Genomic DNA, 14,388 nt, shown 5'->3' on the forward strand with positions numbered 1-14,388 from the left:
ATCATTCTACGTGTTTGGTTTATTTGTGTAAAAAAATACCAATCATTAAAAGGAGCACAATAGAGGGTTAAAATACGTCGCCATGTTGGCGGCCCATAGGTTACATAAAATTGCAAACAAGTTTTAGCTTCACATAACTGGAGATAGACAACGTTGGACACAGAGCCACGAGGACATGTGCAATTGTGCAGTCGTGCACACGTGTGCATAAGCAATCCAAAGGCGAGATGTCCAAAAGCAGTCACTTGCAAGGTTTTTTTTTTATCTTTTAAAAATAAAACAGATGCAGTTCATTTTAAAGTTATAGGGGAAAGTAGGGGAATATGGGCCACTTGGTAATATGGACCACCCTTGTTTGGCATATTTGAAAAGGGCTTGTGGTCACGGTTCTTAAAAAATTTGAAAGAAAACTACAAGACAAGAAGAAACACAATTTTTGATGGAAATTTTGTTTGCTTGAATGCAGCAGCGTAGTAATTGGGTTTTTGTAGGAGTTGTTATAATTTTTGCTTGAACACAAATAAGTTACAATGTTGGAGCTAGTACGAGTAGAAAAATGGTTGAAAGCATAAAACATTCACAAAACCTCTGTGTAGTGTAGCAGAGAGCTTTGAAAAGATATGTTTATAATTGATGAGAAAATGAGAAATTACAAAAGGTCGTGCTGTTGTGTAATTCGCGTCACGTGGTTTTGTGTAATAGCTATGAGCTATAGTGGCCCATATTACATTACTGGCAGCGAGGCTATATTTATAGCAAAGGTTAATAAAAATGTAAATACAAAGATCAGGACCAAGAATGAGGCCTATGGTAATTCAGGCAAATTTATATTTCTGCCACAATACCCCATAACTTTTTTTTGTTATTTGTGTATTAAATTTTATACTGTGTGATGTGTTTTTGGCTTCTCGTTTTGATTAAAATCTTTCAATTACTAAATTACTTTTATATACAGGGTGTTTCAAAAAAATTGACATCATTGTAGCCTACAGTCTTGTAACTTTGCCAATTATCGTTTATACGATCTCAAATTTTAACAGTATAGCCTATGTAGATTCATTTCATTTATTAAGTTCCTTCCTCTCGTCGAGGGTTGGAGGCAATGAGGCGCCAAGTTTCTCTGTTGTGAGATTTTTCTACTACAGGTTTGTAATTAAATCCTGACCAGTCTTCAATATCATTAGTCCAAATTCTTGGTGGTCTGCCCCTATTTCGTTTGTTGTGCAGCGTGCATTTGAGCAACGAGTTGGAAGAAGAGGGCTAGATCATTTTACTCTGCACAGCAACCTTCTTGTTCGAACTTTTCATGCCATGTCCAAATCTGCTTTCCATTTGCCCCTTTTCTTCCAAATCGTTGCGCTAATGCATGCTGTACACTGCACAGTCTTATTCGACTGTGTTCTAGTATAGGCTATACTCCAATACATCAACTGCTGTTTCTACGCTATAGTATCGCATTTCTACATCTAAAAAGAAAAACGCTTGAAAATTAAAAGATAAAAATTTATGTTCTATCTTTACATACCGTTAAAATTTGAGATCGTATAAAGTGTAAACGATCATTGGTAAAGTTACAAGACTGTATGTACAATGATGTCAATATTTTTTGAAACACCCTATATTTATAAACAGGATAGTTAATTGAATCAACATTAGACAAGAAACAGTTGATTTTTTACTTCACAATGTAGATATTAACGACCTGTTTTAGTCTGATGCTTGTCATAGCACATGACTAGGGAACTGTGTTCCGAAAGCTAGTGCAATTCGCTATTTCCACAGCCAACTCGCAACATCAGGCTAATATCTACATTATGAAGTAAGCAACGATCATGCTGCTACAAGAGAAACTCAATCTATTGCAGTTGCTTTTTTGTTCTAACAGATTCGGTGGTTCATATAACACAGAGGGTAGCCCATATTACACAGCAATTGTTTAATATGAGCCACCGCTAGATCAAAATTTAACGGAAATTTGTGCCGGAAGTGTAAGGTTTTCGGTTTTGGTTTTCTGGCTATTTCTTCAACACTACAGTCTTTATCAACAAGACGAGTTTTGTAAAAAAATAAGTTAATTTGTAAAAGTTATCGCTATTTCTGCTTAGGTGGTCCAGATTTACCTTCTTTCCCCTAATAATTTCGCAAAACATAGATTCTAAAACAACTTTGCAAAGGCTTGGCTTAGCTAAAGAGCATACAGCAACAACTTTTGTCTGGAATGCATGAATGTGTTCTGTACAAGAGCAAAGTCATGTCAGTCGCAGCTACGACTCGCAGCATAAGCAAAAATTTTCATAAATTACTGGATAAGCAACAGATAACCACGGCAGATAAAGCAGCATAAGCTACTTGTACGCTAGTTCTAATTTTTAATCCTATCTTACAAGGAACACTTTTGATGTGAGAAATAACAGTTTTTATCAGAAGAAATTGCTTTACGGATGTTGCTTCATCTTGGATCGCGTTGCTCAACTTTGTTGACAATTCCTCTCTACCTTGTTGGCTGCAAATGTTTGCAATATCCTCGTTTCAGTTTTAAAAATGCACTGGTCGTTGTGAGACAAAGGTATTCCTAACATGTCGATACTTGTCAGCTTTTACTTGAGCTGCATTGTTGAATTGAAGTTCCGTTGTAATCAGCATTTTTGGGAAATGAATGAGTTTGAGACTCCTCTCGATCTAAGAAACAAAAACGTAGCCTACTTGTGGTAAAAATTGTTGATATGGAAAGACGTTGCTTCTGAAAACACAAAAAAATTAGCCTACTTTTATGTAGTAGGCTAAGCCTACTGTGGGCTAAATGTAATACTAATTACAGCAAGCTCATGGCTTTTACCGGGAGTTTCTTCCCATCAGACATTTCTAGATGCTAGATTTTACTAGTGCTAGCAGCTTACAAGAGATATTATGATGGTCATCGAAATAAAACGCTAATGATGAGTTCTTAAATGGCTCAACCTTAATTTTTCAATTTTAGTTACATTTGAGACATTTAATATCCTTTGGCAGAGCTGGTTGTGGGTGTAATTGACGTTTTTTTCTTTGTATTCTTTTTAACTTTTAATATCTGCTCTTTTCAAACGTAGCACCACCTTCGCGAATGACAGATCTTCAAAACAGCCTATCTTTTGCAGCTTTCTCCCAGTTTGTGTAGTTGATATTGCACTTTTTGAGATTGCTCTTCAGAGAATCCTCGTACCGTTTCTTTTGTCCACCTACTGAACACTCACTTTTAGCTAATTCTGAATAAAACATTTACACAAGAAGACACTGATCCGGCATTCGTACTACATGCCCGCACTATCAGTTTTCTTTGCCTGCCTTGCTCTTCTTTGCTATGAGCTAAACGCATCAAGACGTGTTCCCCTCACGACCATCAGCACTCTTGATAACGCACAATGGCCGATCTTCATAGCAACTGTCCATACAAATCTTAAATATATCAGCCAAAGCTATGTGGGCTAATAAAGCTATAACTTAGCCTAAATATATGCTGTTTATTTGTTTTTGTTTATTTTTTGTGTGTAACATTTTCTTTTTTTATTTTCTCTTTATATCCTAAATTTTTCTGAAGGTGTTGCAACCGTGCCAAATTTCTTTCAACTCAATAACTTACTTCGGTCACAAGCACGTTTTAACGTTCGCGTTTTGTCGCTTCTACCTTTTTCTCGACCTTTGCTATGTTGACGTGTATTGTTTTTGATATGATGGTCAGAAATAAAAACAACTGAACTGAACTGAATCATGCGGGACTCAATGCTTGTTGTTTTATCCTCTTCTATCATGCTTAGATTTGTTGTTTCCTCTTCTCTGCTGATGTTCAGCATTTTACGCAGATCATCATCATTTTCAGCCTGTGAGAGCCCACTGCAGAGCGTAAGCCTTTCCCTTTTCATGCCAATTTACATGATTATGTGCTAGTTGGTACCAATTGGTTGTATTGCATTGTTTGTCAATGTCGTCCCTCCATCTTACTTTTGGTTTTCCTTTCTTTCTTTTGGTTTCTCGTGGTGTCCATGTTGTTAATTTTTTAGTCCACCTATTGTCCTGATATCTTGCTATATGACCTGCCCAGGACCATTTTAGTTTCTTGATTGTGCTTAATATATCTCGTAATTTCGTTTGGTTTCTGATCCATTCGGCAGTCTTTTTATCTCGCAATGTTAAACCCATCATGATTCGTTCATGTGCTCTCTACATAGTTCTTAGTTTAAGTGTTAATTTCTTTGTAAGGTTCCAAGTTTCTGCACCATATGTAGCGGTTGGAAGGATGCATTGATCGTAGACTTGTTTCTTGAGAGAAAGAGGCAGTTTTGACTTAAATATTGAACTTGCTCTTCCGAAGGCTTGCCATCCAAGTGATATTCTTCTTTTGATTTCATCTTCTTTATTGGAGTTGTTGTAATTTTTTGGCCAAGATATATATAGTGATCAACCGTTTCGATAGTCGCTCCGTCCACAAGAATATTGCTGCCGATGTCTGCCAGTTTGTTAAACATAACTTTCGTTTTGTTAAGGTTCATATGAAGGCCAATCTTTTTTCTTTCTGTATTGAGTTCACTTAGCATTGTTTGTAGTTGTTTAGGTTGCTCAGATATAAGGATGATGTCATCAGCAAAACGTAAATGGTTTATGTATTCACCATCAATTTTGATTCCTTTTTCTTCCCAGTTAAGTTGCTTAAAAATTTCTTCTAAGGTTGCTGTAAAGAGTTTTGGAGATATTGTGTCACCTTGACGTACCCCTTTTTGAATCTGAAATGGTTCAGAGTCTTTGTGCAGCCGAATTATATAGCTGTATTTTTCGCGTAAATGTTTTTGAGAAGTTGAGTGTATGATTGGTCAATTCCCTGTTTTTCCAGTGCTGAAATGACAGCTGATGTTTCAACAGAATCAAACGCTTTTTTATAATCTATTAGTCCAAGGCAGAGTGGGATGTGATATTCGTTTGTTTTTTCAATTAATTGGTTGATAGTATGCAAGTGGTCCATGGTTGAAAACCCTTCCCTAAAACCTGTTTGTTCTCTCGGTTGGTGGTAGTCCAAATCTTTAGCAATTCTGTTGGTAATTACTCGGGTAAAAAGTTTGTAAATTGTTGGAAGAAGACTAATCGGACGATAGTTTCCCAAGTCTTTTTGGTCTCCCTTCTTATGAAGAAGTATGATGATAGCATTCTTCCAGTTGGAAGGAATTTGTCTTGTTTTAATGCATTCCGTAAACAGATGGGCAAGAGGTGATGAAATTGTTTCTTCTGCATCTTTAATTAGGTCAGGCGTGATATTATCTTCACCAGGCGCTTTATTTCGTTTCATCTGACCAATTGCATGTTTTATTTCAGAGATATTTACTTCTGGAGTGGTTGCTAAAATTTGAGATTTGTCACTGAAGTTGTCGACCGGCCCTTGACCCTGATTTCTAGCATAGAGATTTTGATAGAATTCTCTTGTTCTTTCTATTATCCGGTTTCTGCATTTCGTAATAGAGCCATCTTACGCAGATAGCATTGATGAAATCTTTCGAAAGTTGTAAGTTTACGATGAGTAACGGACATTAAAAGAAGGTATGCCTTTGCTGGTCACTTTAAAAAATAAAGTTTTGTTTTCCGAAAGAAATCTGTGTTTTTGTCAAATGTAACAACACGGCTTGTAAAAACAAACCCGCGGTCTTAGTAAGTTCTTTGCAAATGTTGCAATGTAAAAAATCAGGATTGAGTTGAGCACACCACATCTATCAAAACTCTAATATTATAATAATCTAATGCAAACTGCTCTTAACAGAATTAGTTGTCTAGCATTGACCAGCAAGACCAGCAAGCTTGTACAATGTACAGGGTGCGCCAGAAAAACCTACCACATTTCAAACTAGGAAAAAGAGACAAAATTTATAAGCAATCAAAACATTTATTGTCTCATCTCAAAGTGAAAAGGTTACCGTACCATTTGATGTATTTCGCTCAAAAGCCTCAATGCTGAGGCGTGCTTTCGAGCTGAACGACAAAGAGATTGCTAAATCGACTCTTTTACAGCAAGGATGTTTGTTGGTATTCGAACACTTCGAGACCTTCCGGGTGGCTTTCGCTTTAGTGCTGAACCCGTAGCTCTGAAATTTTTGACCCAGAGCATTACAGATTTTCGATTGGGACCAGGATCGCTACGGTTTAGTTTGAAATGAGTCATAAAATTTCTTGATTTTCCCATTTCTAATGAAATCTTCCACAATAAATGCACGGTGTTCGCCAGTCCAGGCCACTTTACATACCGATACAAAATTTTAAAAATTTGCACAAAAAATTATTCACTTATAAAAACTAAAACCTGAAACACAAATGGTAAGTTCTTGGCTGCAAAATTTCAATTCAACCTCCTGTCATACTGCTACAGCTTTGGTACAGTAACAATTTGAAATGTGTTTCTCGGCAGTCGAGAAACACATGTTTTTGGAAAAGTCTTGATGGCTAGTGTGGAGGCTACACCGGTATGGTTAGCGAAATACAATGCTCGCTGTTCTATAGTGAGTAGTCAGGTAGTGCTGACGCCAGGAAGATCGCTCCTTTTCAACAATTTGAAATGTGGTACGTTTTTCTGGCTCACCCTGTATTTGTCTACCGAAATATCTACCTTGTAGATTCAGCTCAATTTGACTTGCCCTAAGAAATATGAATAGCGGTCTTATTCATAGTAACATAATAATAACCACTGGCATATTCTCCATGAATGCGAGACAAACACTGCATGCCTCAATCAAATTCAATAACAACAAACAAAATTGTGCTATCGAATATTAGACATAATTTCATCTTTACCGAATAGTAAAAACAAAGGTAGGCTACATCAAAAAATATTTTATTTGAAATTAAGTTTCTTGGAGAATTATAAAAATAATTTTATGGTAAAACTTTTTATGTTTGTGTAGGCTACACTCTTTTCAAGAGTTAGGCTATACCGAATTAAAATAACACTGGGCAACACTGCATGCAGAATTCGAACTGCATGATGCAAGTCTTTCATTTATCATGCACTGCGTGTTAAATGCACCAAAAATACTTTTTCACTGCTTGGTACAGAACAGGTATTTATAGCCTACTGTACCTTTATATTTTCTGTACAGTGTTCGCTTGAGTCGAGAGCCAGGCTTAAGCAACGCAACTCTTAAGCTTTCGGAAGTTCGATTTTTGATGTTGATTTCTCTGCACGCCTGTTGTGCTTGATCTTGACGTTCAAACTCCACCAGAGCGCAATAATTTTTTTTCAAATCTGGTATCCACTATTTGAAAAAAAAAACAAATAATGAATTTTAAATGCAGGTGATTGTATCGTTGAAGAATAAAAAATAATTATATTACAAAAAAAAAGCATTTATTGTTATTGCAATATTGCTTTTCATCTTATTTCATAAATACTTGCTAAATTAGGGAAAATTTAGTCTTTAACGCTCATAAACCTACGGAAGCCTAATGCATACATACAACGTTAAAGTTAAATGCTTGGCCGAGTCAATCTGATAATATGTTCTTTAGGCTACTGTATAGATGTCAATACTACAACAGTTTAATTGAAGTACAGTCCATCAAGGATAGAATACGACGACAGTCTATCCAATAGGTTTCTTAGGAGCTAATTTGTTTTTCGTCAAAACCAAATTTTACTCTATAAACGTTAACTTGTAGGCTACTACATTAACTTTTACGACACCACTATTTCCTAAATTCAATATCACTAAACTGCTTCATAAACTTCGAGATGTTTTGGAAGTTTTTCTCCCGGTTTCAAAATCTGAACTTGCATGACATCACCGTAAGCAAGAAACAGTGACGTTACATCTTCCTTTGTAGGTTTTTTCGTGGGCAGATTGATGGCAATGACGCATTTAACCAAGCTTGATGCATTTATGACATCTGACATAGGAAAGCTTGTGTAAACCTAAAGCAGACATAGTCAAGTTGAAATATTTACACTACGGAGCCATAATTCAAAGTTTGTGTATTGTTATCATTATAATATCCCATTTGGAACAGGGTTTGATCGCCAGCCATACCAGCACCACGTAGTTTTAGTACAAGTTTTAAAAAAATGTGATTTCAATAATTTTTCAACTCAGGTTTTCAATTTGATACAATCACAACATCAACCAAATTACCATTCCATGTTCGTTCAACCGAAGATTCTGTGAACGCCGAATGCAGTCGGCTACAACTTGCTCGTCATTGCTAATTTCTCTTATTTTCTGAAGAGCGGCTATAGATTTCAAAGCAATACAACCGTTTTGCCGTTGCCAAGCCTGACAAATAAAACGACATTTAAAAAATAAAATGTAATCAACTTTTGTAAAATAGTTGACTGAGGAATTGCAAAGACCTAATTGTCTTCGGGTTCATCAAAGTTGGCAATTTGAATTTCCTCTTCTTGTACTTCTGGCAGCAAATTGTTTCACCCACTATAAGTGCTGATGAATGGAGATTAACTCATGAAGAAGGTAACACACACACGATTCGAAGCGTTGCACCAAAATGGCTTTATCTTGCAATTTCCTTCGCTTTCATGGAAGCTGTTTACCTTCTGAGCTTTCAAAGCATTCTTGGCTAAACAACGATTGAACATGTGCATAATGGGATCTCCAGATAGGTCACTGCGCATTAAATGTTTTAAATAATTCATGAGCAACCTAACAATATCATGTATGCACCAACTAAGCACGCTGAGAAAACCTACACCGAGCAAACTTACACTAAACTGTACTTTTAAGCTTAAAATCACTTTTAGAACCAGCAGCTATAAGTTGTAATGAATTAATGAAATCATTCGGCAAGAACGTAGCTGGGAGAAGCGATAAGGCAACCACCCAATACTTATCATGGCAAGCAAACCACCCATTTCATGCTTATACTTTGCGTCAAAAATACGGAAAGGAACTTGAAGTGGTGCCGATATGCAAATGCATAAATATAAGCCTCTAGAGTCAAAACTAGGTTACTCGTTTACGTGCCCTATGTAGAAAAACCATTGTGTATCTTATTGCACACAAACTCATCTCCTATATTAAAGTTGTTTAATATAGTGTTTTAAATAAACTTAAATTCGACCATTTAATAACAAACTTTATCAATTTTTTGGCGGAACATTTGTGTAGATTTATTAGACTGCAACTCAATTGATAAGGTAAGGAAATATGGCTTATCAATTGTTTTCTAAGGTTTTTGAACATAATCCACATTGAACGCAAAAGTTACCAATATTATTTTCGTCCTGCTCTTCTAAAGTTGTAGGAGCCGCAAGGTGGCCTACAATCTCTATTTTTTCTAAGCCGTTGTGACACAAATTAAAGTTTGAGGTCTTTTATAGTAACTTACCTGCTTTAATGATAAGCTTTCCTTTGACAAATTACTCTTAGAAAAATAATTTTCCACAACCTTCAAAATAGCCAAGTCACGTGACTTTTCAATCACATTTTGAAAGCGCGTTTGAGTTTCACAACATGCTACGTCATTGGATATAGAAAGCTTCTTACTTGGTGTTTCTGCAAACAAATTTTGACACAAAATTATAGTTACATATGATTAGGGGCGTGTTACATTAACTTTTTAGAAATATTTTCGTTTTGCTTCGACGCAAAGTTTCGTTTTTCTCTTGCTTGTTTTTTAATTAATGGATTAGCACATTAAAAAGAATTGTCATTCAACTTTGTACTTTCAGTAAAGAAAATATCCCATATTGTTGACCAGACTTGCTGAGTTAACTTCATCTTTTTTATCTTTTATTTAATACAGTCTTTTATAAGTTTTCTTATATTTATTTTAAATATAGCTTAGGGAGGGACATAATTTTGATATAGGCTACTGCAGACAGGCGAGATGAACAACAAATTAATTGAATTGAAAATTTGGAATAATGTTTTTTGAATACTTTTATTGAATCCAATTAATTTGTTTTCTATCATCTGTTTGTGGTGTTTTTAATATAACGCATTTATATTATAATACAATCTTCAAAATCATGTGCTTAAGTTGTATTGTAGGCAGGGCTGGCGCAAGGCTATTTCGCACCAAGCAAGATTCAACTTCGGCGCCCCTACGGTGAACAGTTTAATGTGATAAGTAAATAGCAAGAGCTAAGAGGTGTGATTTTTTCCTGTTACAGTAACTCAAATTGCTGTGGATTAAATTGCTTTATGGTAGTAAATAACTGTTCAAAATTAAATGCTAGTCAAAATTTAAACAATACTCTTCTATCACAAATTTGTTTGTTTCGTTATCATCCGCCATGTCGAACGCGGAAGTATAATGACTGTAATGAGGTTCTGTGGATTCGAGCTGCTAGCATTGACATGGGTGGTTCAGTAAGTAGCCTACTTCTGGACCAGAGGCCGAGATCGTTTCAGGTATCCCAAAGCTTTTGAAAGGCCGAAGATATTTTAATCAACGTTTCATTGCTCCACCCAACAGGTGAGGTGTCCTTCCTTAACATAGGCCTTATTTTCTTCGAAAAAAAAAAAAAACTTTTTAGAAATGTTTTTTTTTTAGAGAAGGCCGGAAATTATGCTGCACTGGGCAACCAGCTTGTCCTCTCAACCGCCCTTGACACTAGCAGTTACAATATGAATATCAATCTACAGGATCTCAAAGTTTTAAACCATCCGTGCAACTTTTTCATTTTGCATCTTTTAAAGTGTGGGCCTACAGTTCGTGCGACAATATTCGAAGCACAAAAACATCTTCGTTCAAAGAAAAAACAATTTCAAAAAGTTAAGGAATAAATTAAAAAATTTTGCGCCCCTTGGAAGGCTGCACCCTAGGCGGCTGCCTAGTTCGCCTAAAAGACGCGCCGGCCCATTTTTGATATGGTCGTACCCATTTGGAGGGCACACTTAATTGCAATCTCTTTTCTGGCATCTTACCTGAGTTGCTATGTTCGCACGATCTTTTGGTAGCAAGATGACAACGACGAAAGTCTTTGAAGTGAAAATTATTATAATTTCTGACACTTGATGATGACGGAACAGAAACCATGTGCGGCTGGATGTTAACTCCGCTACTTATGACTTGCTGCTTATTTAACACAACACTACCAGGCTTGCTTACAGACAGCTGAGAATGGTGTGGATGGCATTGAACAGGTTGAAGAAAATATATTGGTTGCGGTTTTGAAAGTGTACTTTGCGAAACCCATTCTTCGTTGGCGATTACAGGAATACGTAACAAACCGTCAGTTAGATTGGCTTGCTGGAAAACCACGCCTTGTGAAGGAAAAGGAGCAATATAATTTGCATGAAGATTGGTTTGCTGTTGTTGCTGTGATAACACAAGTTGAGGCCACACGATTTCTTGAATGGGAGCCTGCATACTTACCTCAAACTTTTTAAATACAAATGCGTAACTCTAAATAAAAATAAAGTAAGGTCAGCTCGACTTGGCCCTTTGAAGCGTCACAAGGCAAGATAGGCTTCAATTCAATGTCCTCTCATAAATTATTAATACATAAAATAAATCGCTAAATTCCAGACATTACAATTGAACACTCACTTCACTTATCGACCAGCAGACAAATTTAGTCACAAATTATGCTTCGTACAATTTCTTCTGATGACTCAGTTTTTTTCCTTTTACATATTCAATGTTTTCCGATTTTTATTTTAATAAACCTCATTATTTTGGTCTGAGTAAACATCGCAGACTATAATGAACGAGACACCACAAGAAACCAGTTTCAAAGGGGTAACATTAGCTTTAAAGTTTGGACACAAACTTCTCAAGGAATTTTAAGACATGTTGTTTTGTTTTAATATCAAAATTACGTTGTTTTTTTTTCAGACTACTGACCAACTGCTCCACCTAAATCTGCTCTTGGATGACCACAAGTTTACAAAATATTCCACAGGCATCACACATTAACAGTAGCGTTGACATGGTGGTCTAAAAGGGATATCTTTGGTTATGGACTCAGGGCAATTTTAGGGGCCAGGAATCTTTTCAAGGGGTCCGGAAACATGAAGAAACCACCGCGTATTCTTTGGATACAATGCTTTTTCTTATAAATGTCTTAATTTGAGGCGCAAGAATCTCATTAGTACCGGGCCCAAAATATCCTTTCGACGACCCTGCACATCAACCACCTTGTGGTCCACAACTCTCAGAATGCCAAATAAGGTTCTGATGACGACAACACATTTCTACAACTAATAGTAAACCATTTTGGCATGAGCATAACCTACTAATATTGCATTTGCTTATTCTACTGAGAAATGGCTTAGGTCTACCATACAAAACTTATATAGGCCTACAATGCCAATCTCCAATGAAGAAGTTTTCATATCCGTATCAGTACCGTAGCCTACTAAACAATTTTAAAAGACGTCATGGGCAACATGGTCTGACCGTTACTGATTTTATTGAACGATTCTAATGGACTACCTATAAGCACCAAACCTTTATTTCTGAATTATGCAAAATGACTCATTTCAAAAGAAATCAGCCGTACCGTAACAAGAAACTTGCATACTATTGTCTAGTAGGCTAAGCGATATCGAGCTTAATCAGTAATCAGTTGTGATCTGCTGCTATCTACAAAGCCAACAAAAATTAGCCTACCTAGCAAAATATTGCTTCGACAGAACCTTGCTTATGTTAGGCCTACAGCAATGACTCTTGAGGAAGAAAACTCATGCTATGCCTGTTATTTCCTGAACTGCTTGTTCCACAATATGGTAGCTTTGCTTACAATATACAAATACCGTACGACGTATTCACGGTAACCTATTGTACAATTAAGCTAGCCTACATGCTGAGAAGTGGCACTGTAAAACCAAATGATTCACCAACTGTAGTGAGCCTGATGATACCGTAGGCTACTCAATAATAATTTTTTTTTTTTACCAACAGTATGCAGCACAAATTTTCAATTTCTGATAGGCTGTTTTCCGATATTTGGAATGTCCTTTGTGATTGCTGTCACCTTACAATAAAACCCAGCGTCATCAAAAGCAGAGCAAAATCATAGTTTAAAATAGCCACAAAATGTTTTTTTAGTTTTTTCTGGATTGAGTTGTGTTTCGGTAGCCTGGGATCTCTTCATCATACATAGCCGAACCTCACAAGAAAGATAGTTAGTTGGTTTATAACAAGCCCTGCTATAAGCTATTGGCTGCTTCTGGGTAGCCTACATGTGACGCTCAAAACTAATCTTAGTTAAAAACTGAGTCGCCAAGTTAATTAAATTGACATCACCGACTGCGAATTTACTTCGCTTATAATAATTTAATTTTGAATCAACATAGAGCACACCAGCAATGAAATCGAATGGGTTACCTTCCATTGAAAATGTTATAAAGCCGAAGCAGAACAATCTCCTTTCAACAACCGGTTATCTGCGCAACTGATAACAAAATAGCCTCGTATTCACACATCAGCATGCCTTGCGAAAAAAATTCAATTAACTGATTGAGCGGTGCAGTAAGCTTTCTGCCAAAGGTTAAAAAGATAAGGAGATTGAAGTGGATGATTGTAAGATTATTTTCAGCCAGCGTATCTTAAATAGAAAAATGGTTTCTACTGTATTTTGTTTGTTGTGGAAATGACGCGAAAATTGTAACTATCAGCGATATGATAGCCTAGCTAGAACAAACACCAAATTATTTTCACATTCTACAAAAAGCAGCAAAAGAAGACACCAATCATCGACAATTGTATCGATAAAAGTATTTTTAAACACAGGCCCAGAATGATTTCAGGAGCCCAACAGTAATAAACTACTGTGTAGCCTATCCTACTTCGACTCCTACTAGGCCACAATGAGTAAGCACCCATTCAGAATTTTATTTTTAAGGATGAATCTTCTCTGGGGAAATCTGCAACTTGCTTACCAGAAAAATACCTTCTTTGAAATCACGTCTTGTTTAGAAGTTTTGTGGCTCTCATTGGTTCCGATCTCTTTTTTGGTATCAAAAATATTCACTCAATAGACTGATGCTGCGTTAAAAGCAGTCAGGTGTTAGACCAACCCTTCGGGAATGCGATGTTGTTGTTGGACTGGAATTATTTATTTTTAGTTTGGTTTTATTTAAATGCAACATGGTAAGATTTATGGATATTTCTTTTATGGAATCCATTTTTAATGCATTGTAACTCAACAGCCGAGTGGTCAGGATATCACTTTGGGAGTTTGTCATACAGCTCAAATAATCTTATTCAACCGAAACACTTTGTTGTCGATAAAAAAAGCCCCTTTCTCCTTAAAGTTAGCTGGTTGTAAATGTGTTTTATGAAATTTGGCAATCTCACAGGTTATCTAAGTGTACATTCTCTTAACGGCAACTAGTTATAGCCTAAATTCCCAATTTTTATTCCTGCTATTGGCTGGAGAACGCAAAATAAACTAATCAAACTCTTTTAAATGTTCGT

General features: G+C 36.3%; 1 protein-coding gene across 1 annotated transcript; it reads right to left on the reverse strand.

Annotated features, from left to right (window-relative positions):
* Positions 1-6: 6 nt before the first annotated feature.
* Positions 7-11,040, reverse strand: LOC145773621 (la-related protein 6-like). Its single transcript, XM_082584811.1, has 6 exons — positions 10,890-11,040; positions 9,346-9,512; positions 8,136-8,276; positions 7,721-7,918; positions 7,088-7,262; positions 7-2,679 (listed from the first exon to the last, which is right to left on the reverse strand). The coding sequence occupies exons 1-6, from the start codon at positions 10,999-11,001 to the stop codon at positions 2,591-2,593; spliced, it is 882 nt and encodes a 293-aa protein (XP_082440937.1). The 5' UTR covers positions 11,002-11,040; the 3' UTR covers positions 7-2,590.
* Positions 11,041-14,388: the final 3,348 nt, after the last annotated feature.

Source organism: Aplidium turbinatum, chromosome 1 (assembly GCF_918807975.1).
Source record: "Aplidium turbinatum chromosome 1, kaAplTurb1.1, whole genome shotgun sequence".
Classification (NCBI taxonomy): domain Eukaryota; kingdom Metazoa; phylum Chordata; class Ascidiacea; order Aplousobranchia; family Polyclinidae; genus Aplidium; species Aplidium turbinatum.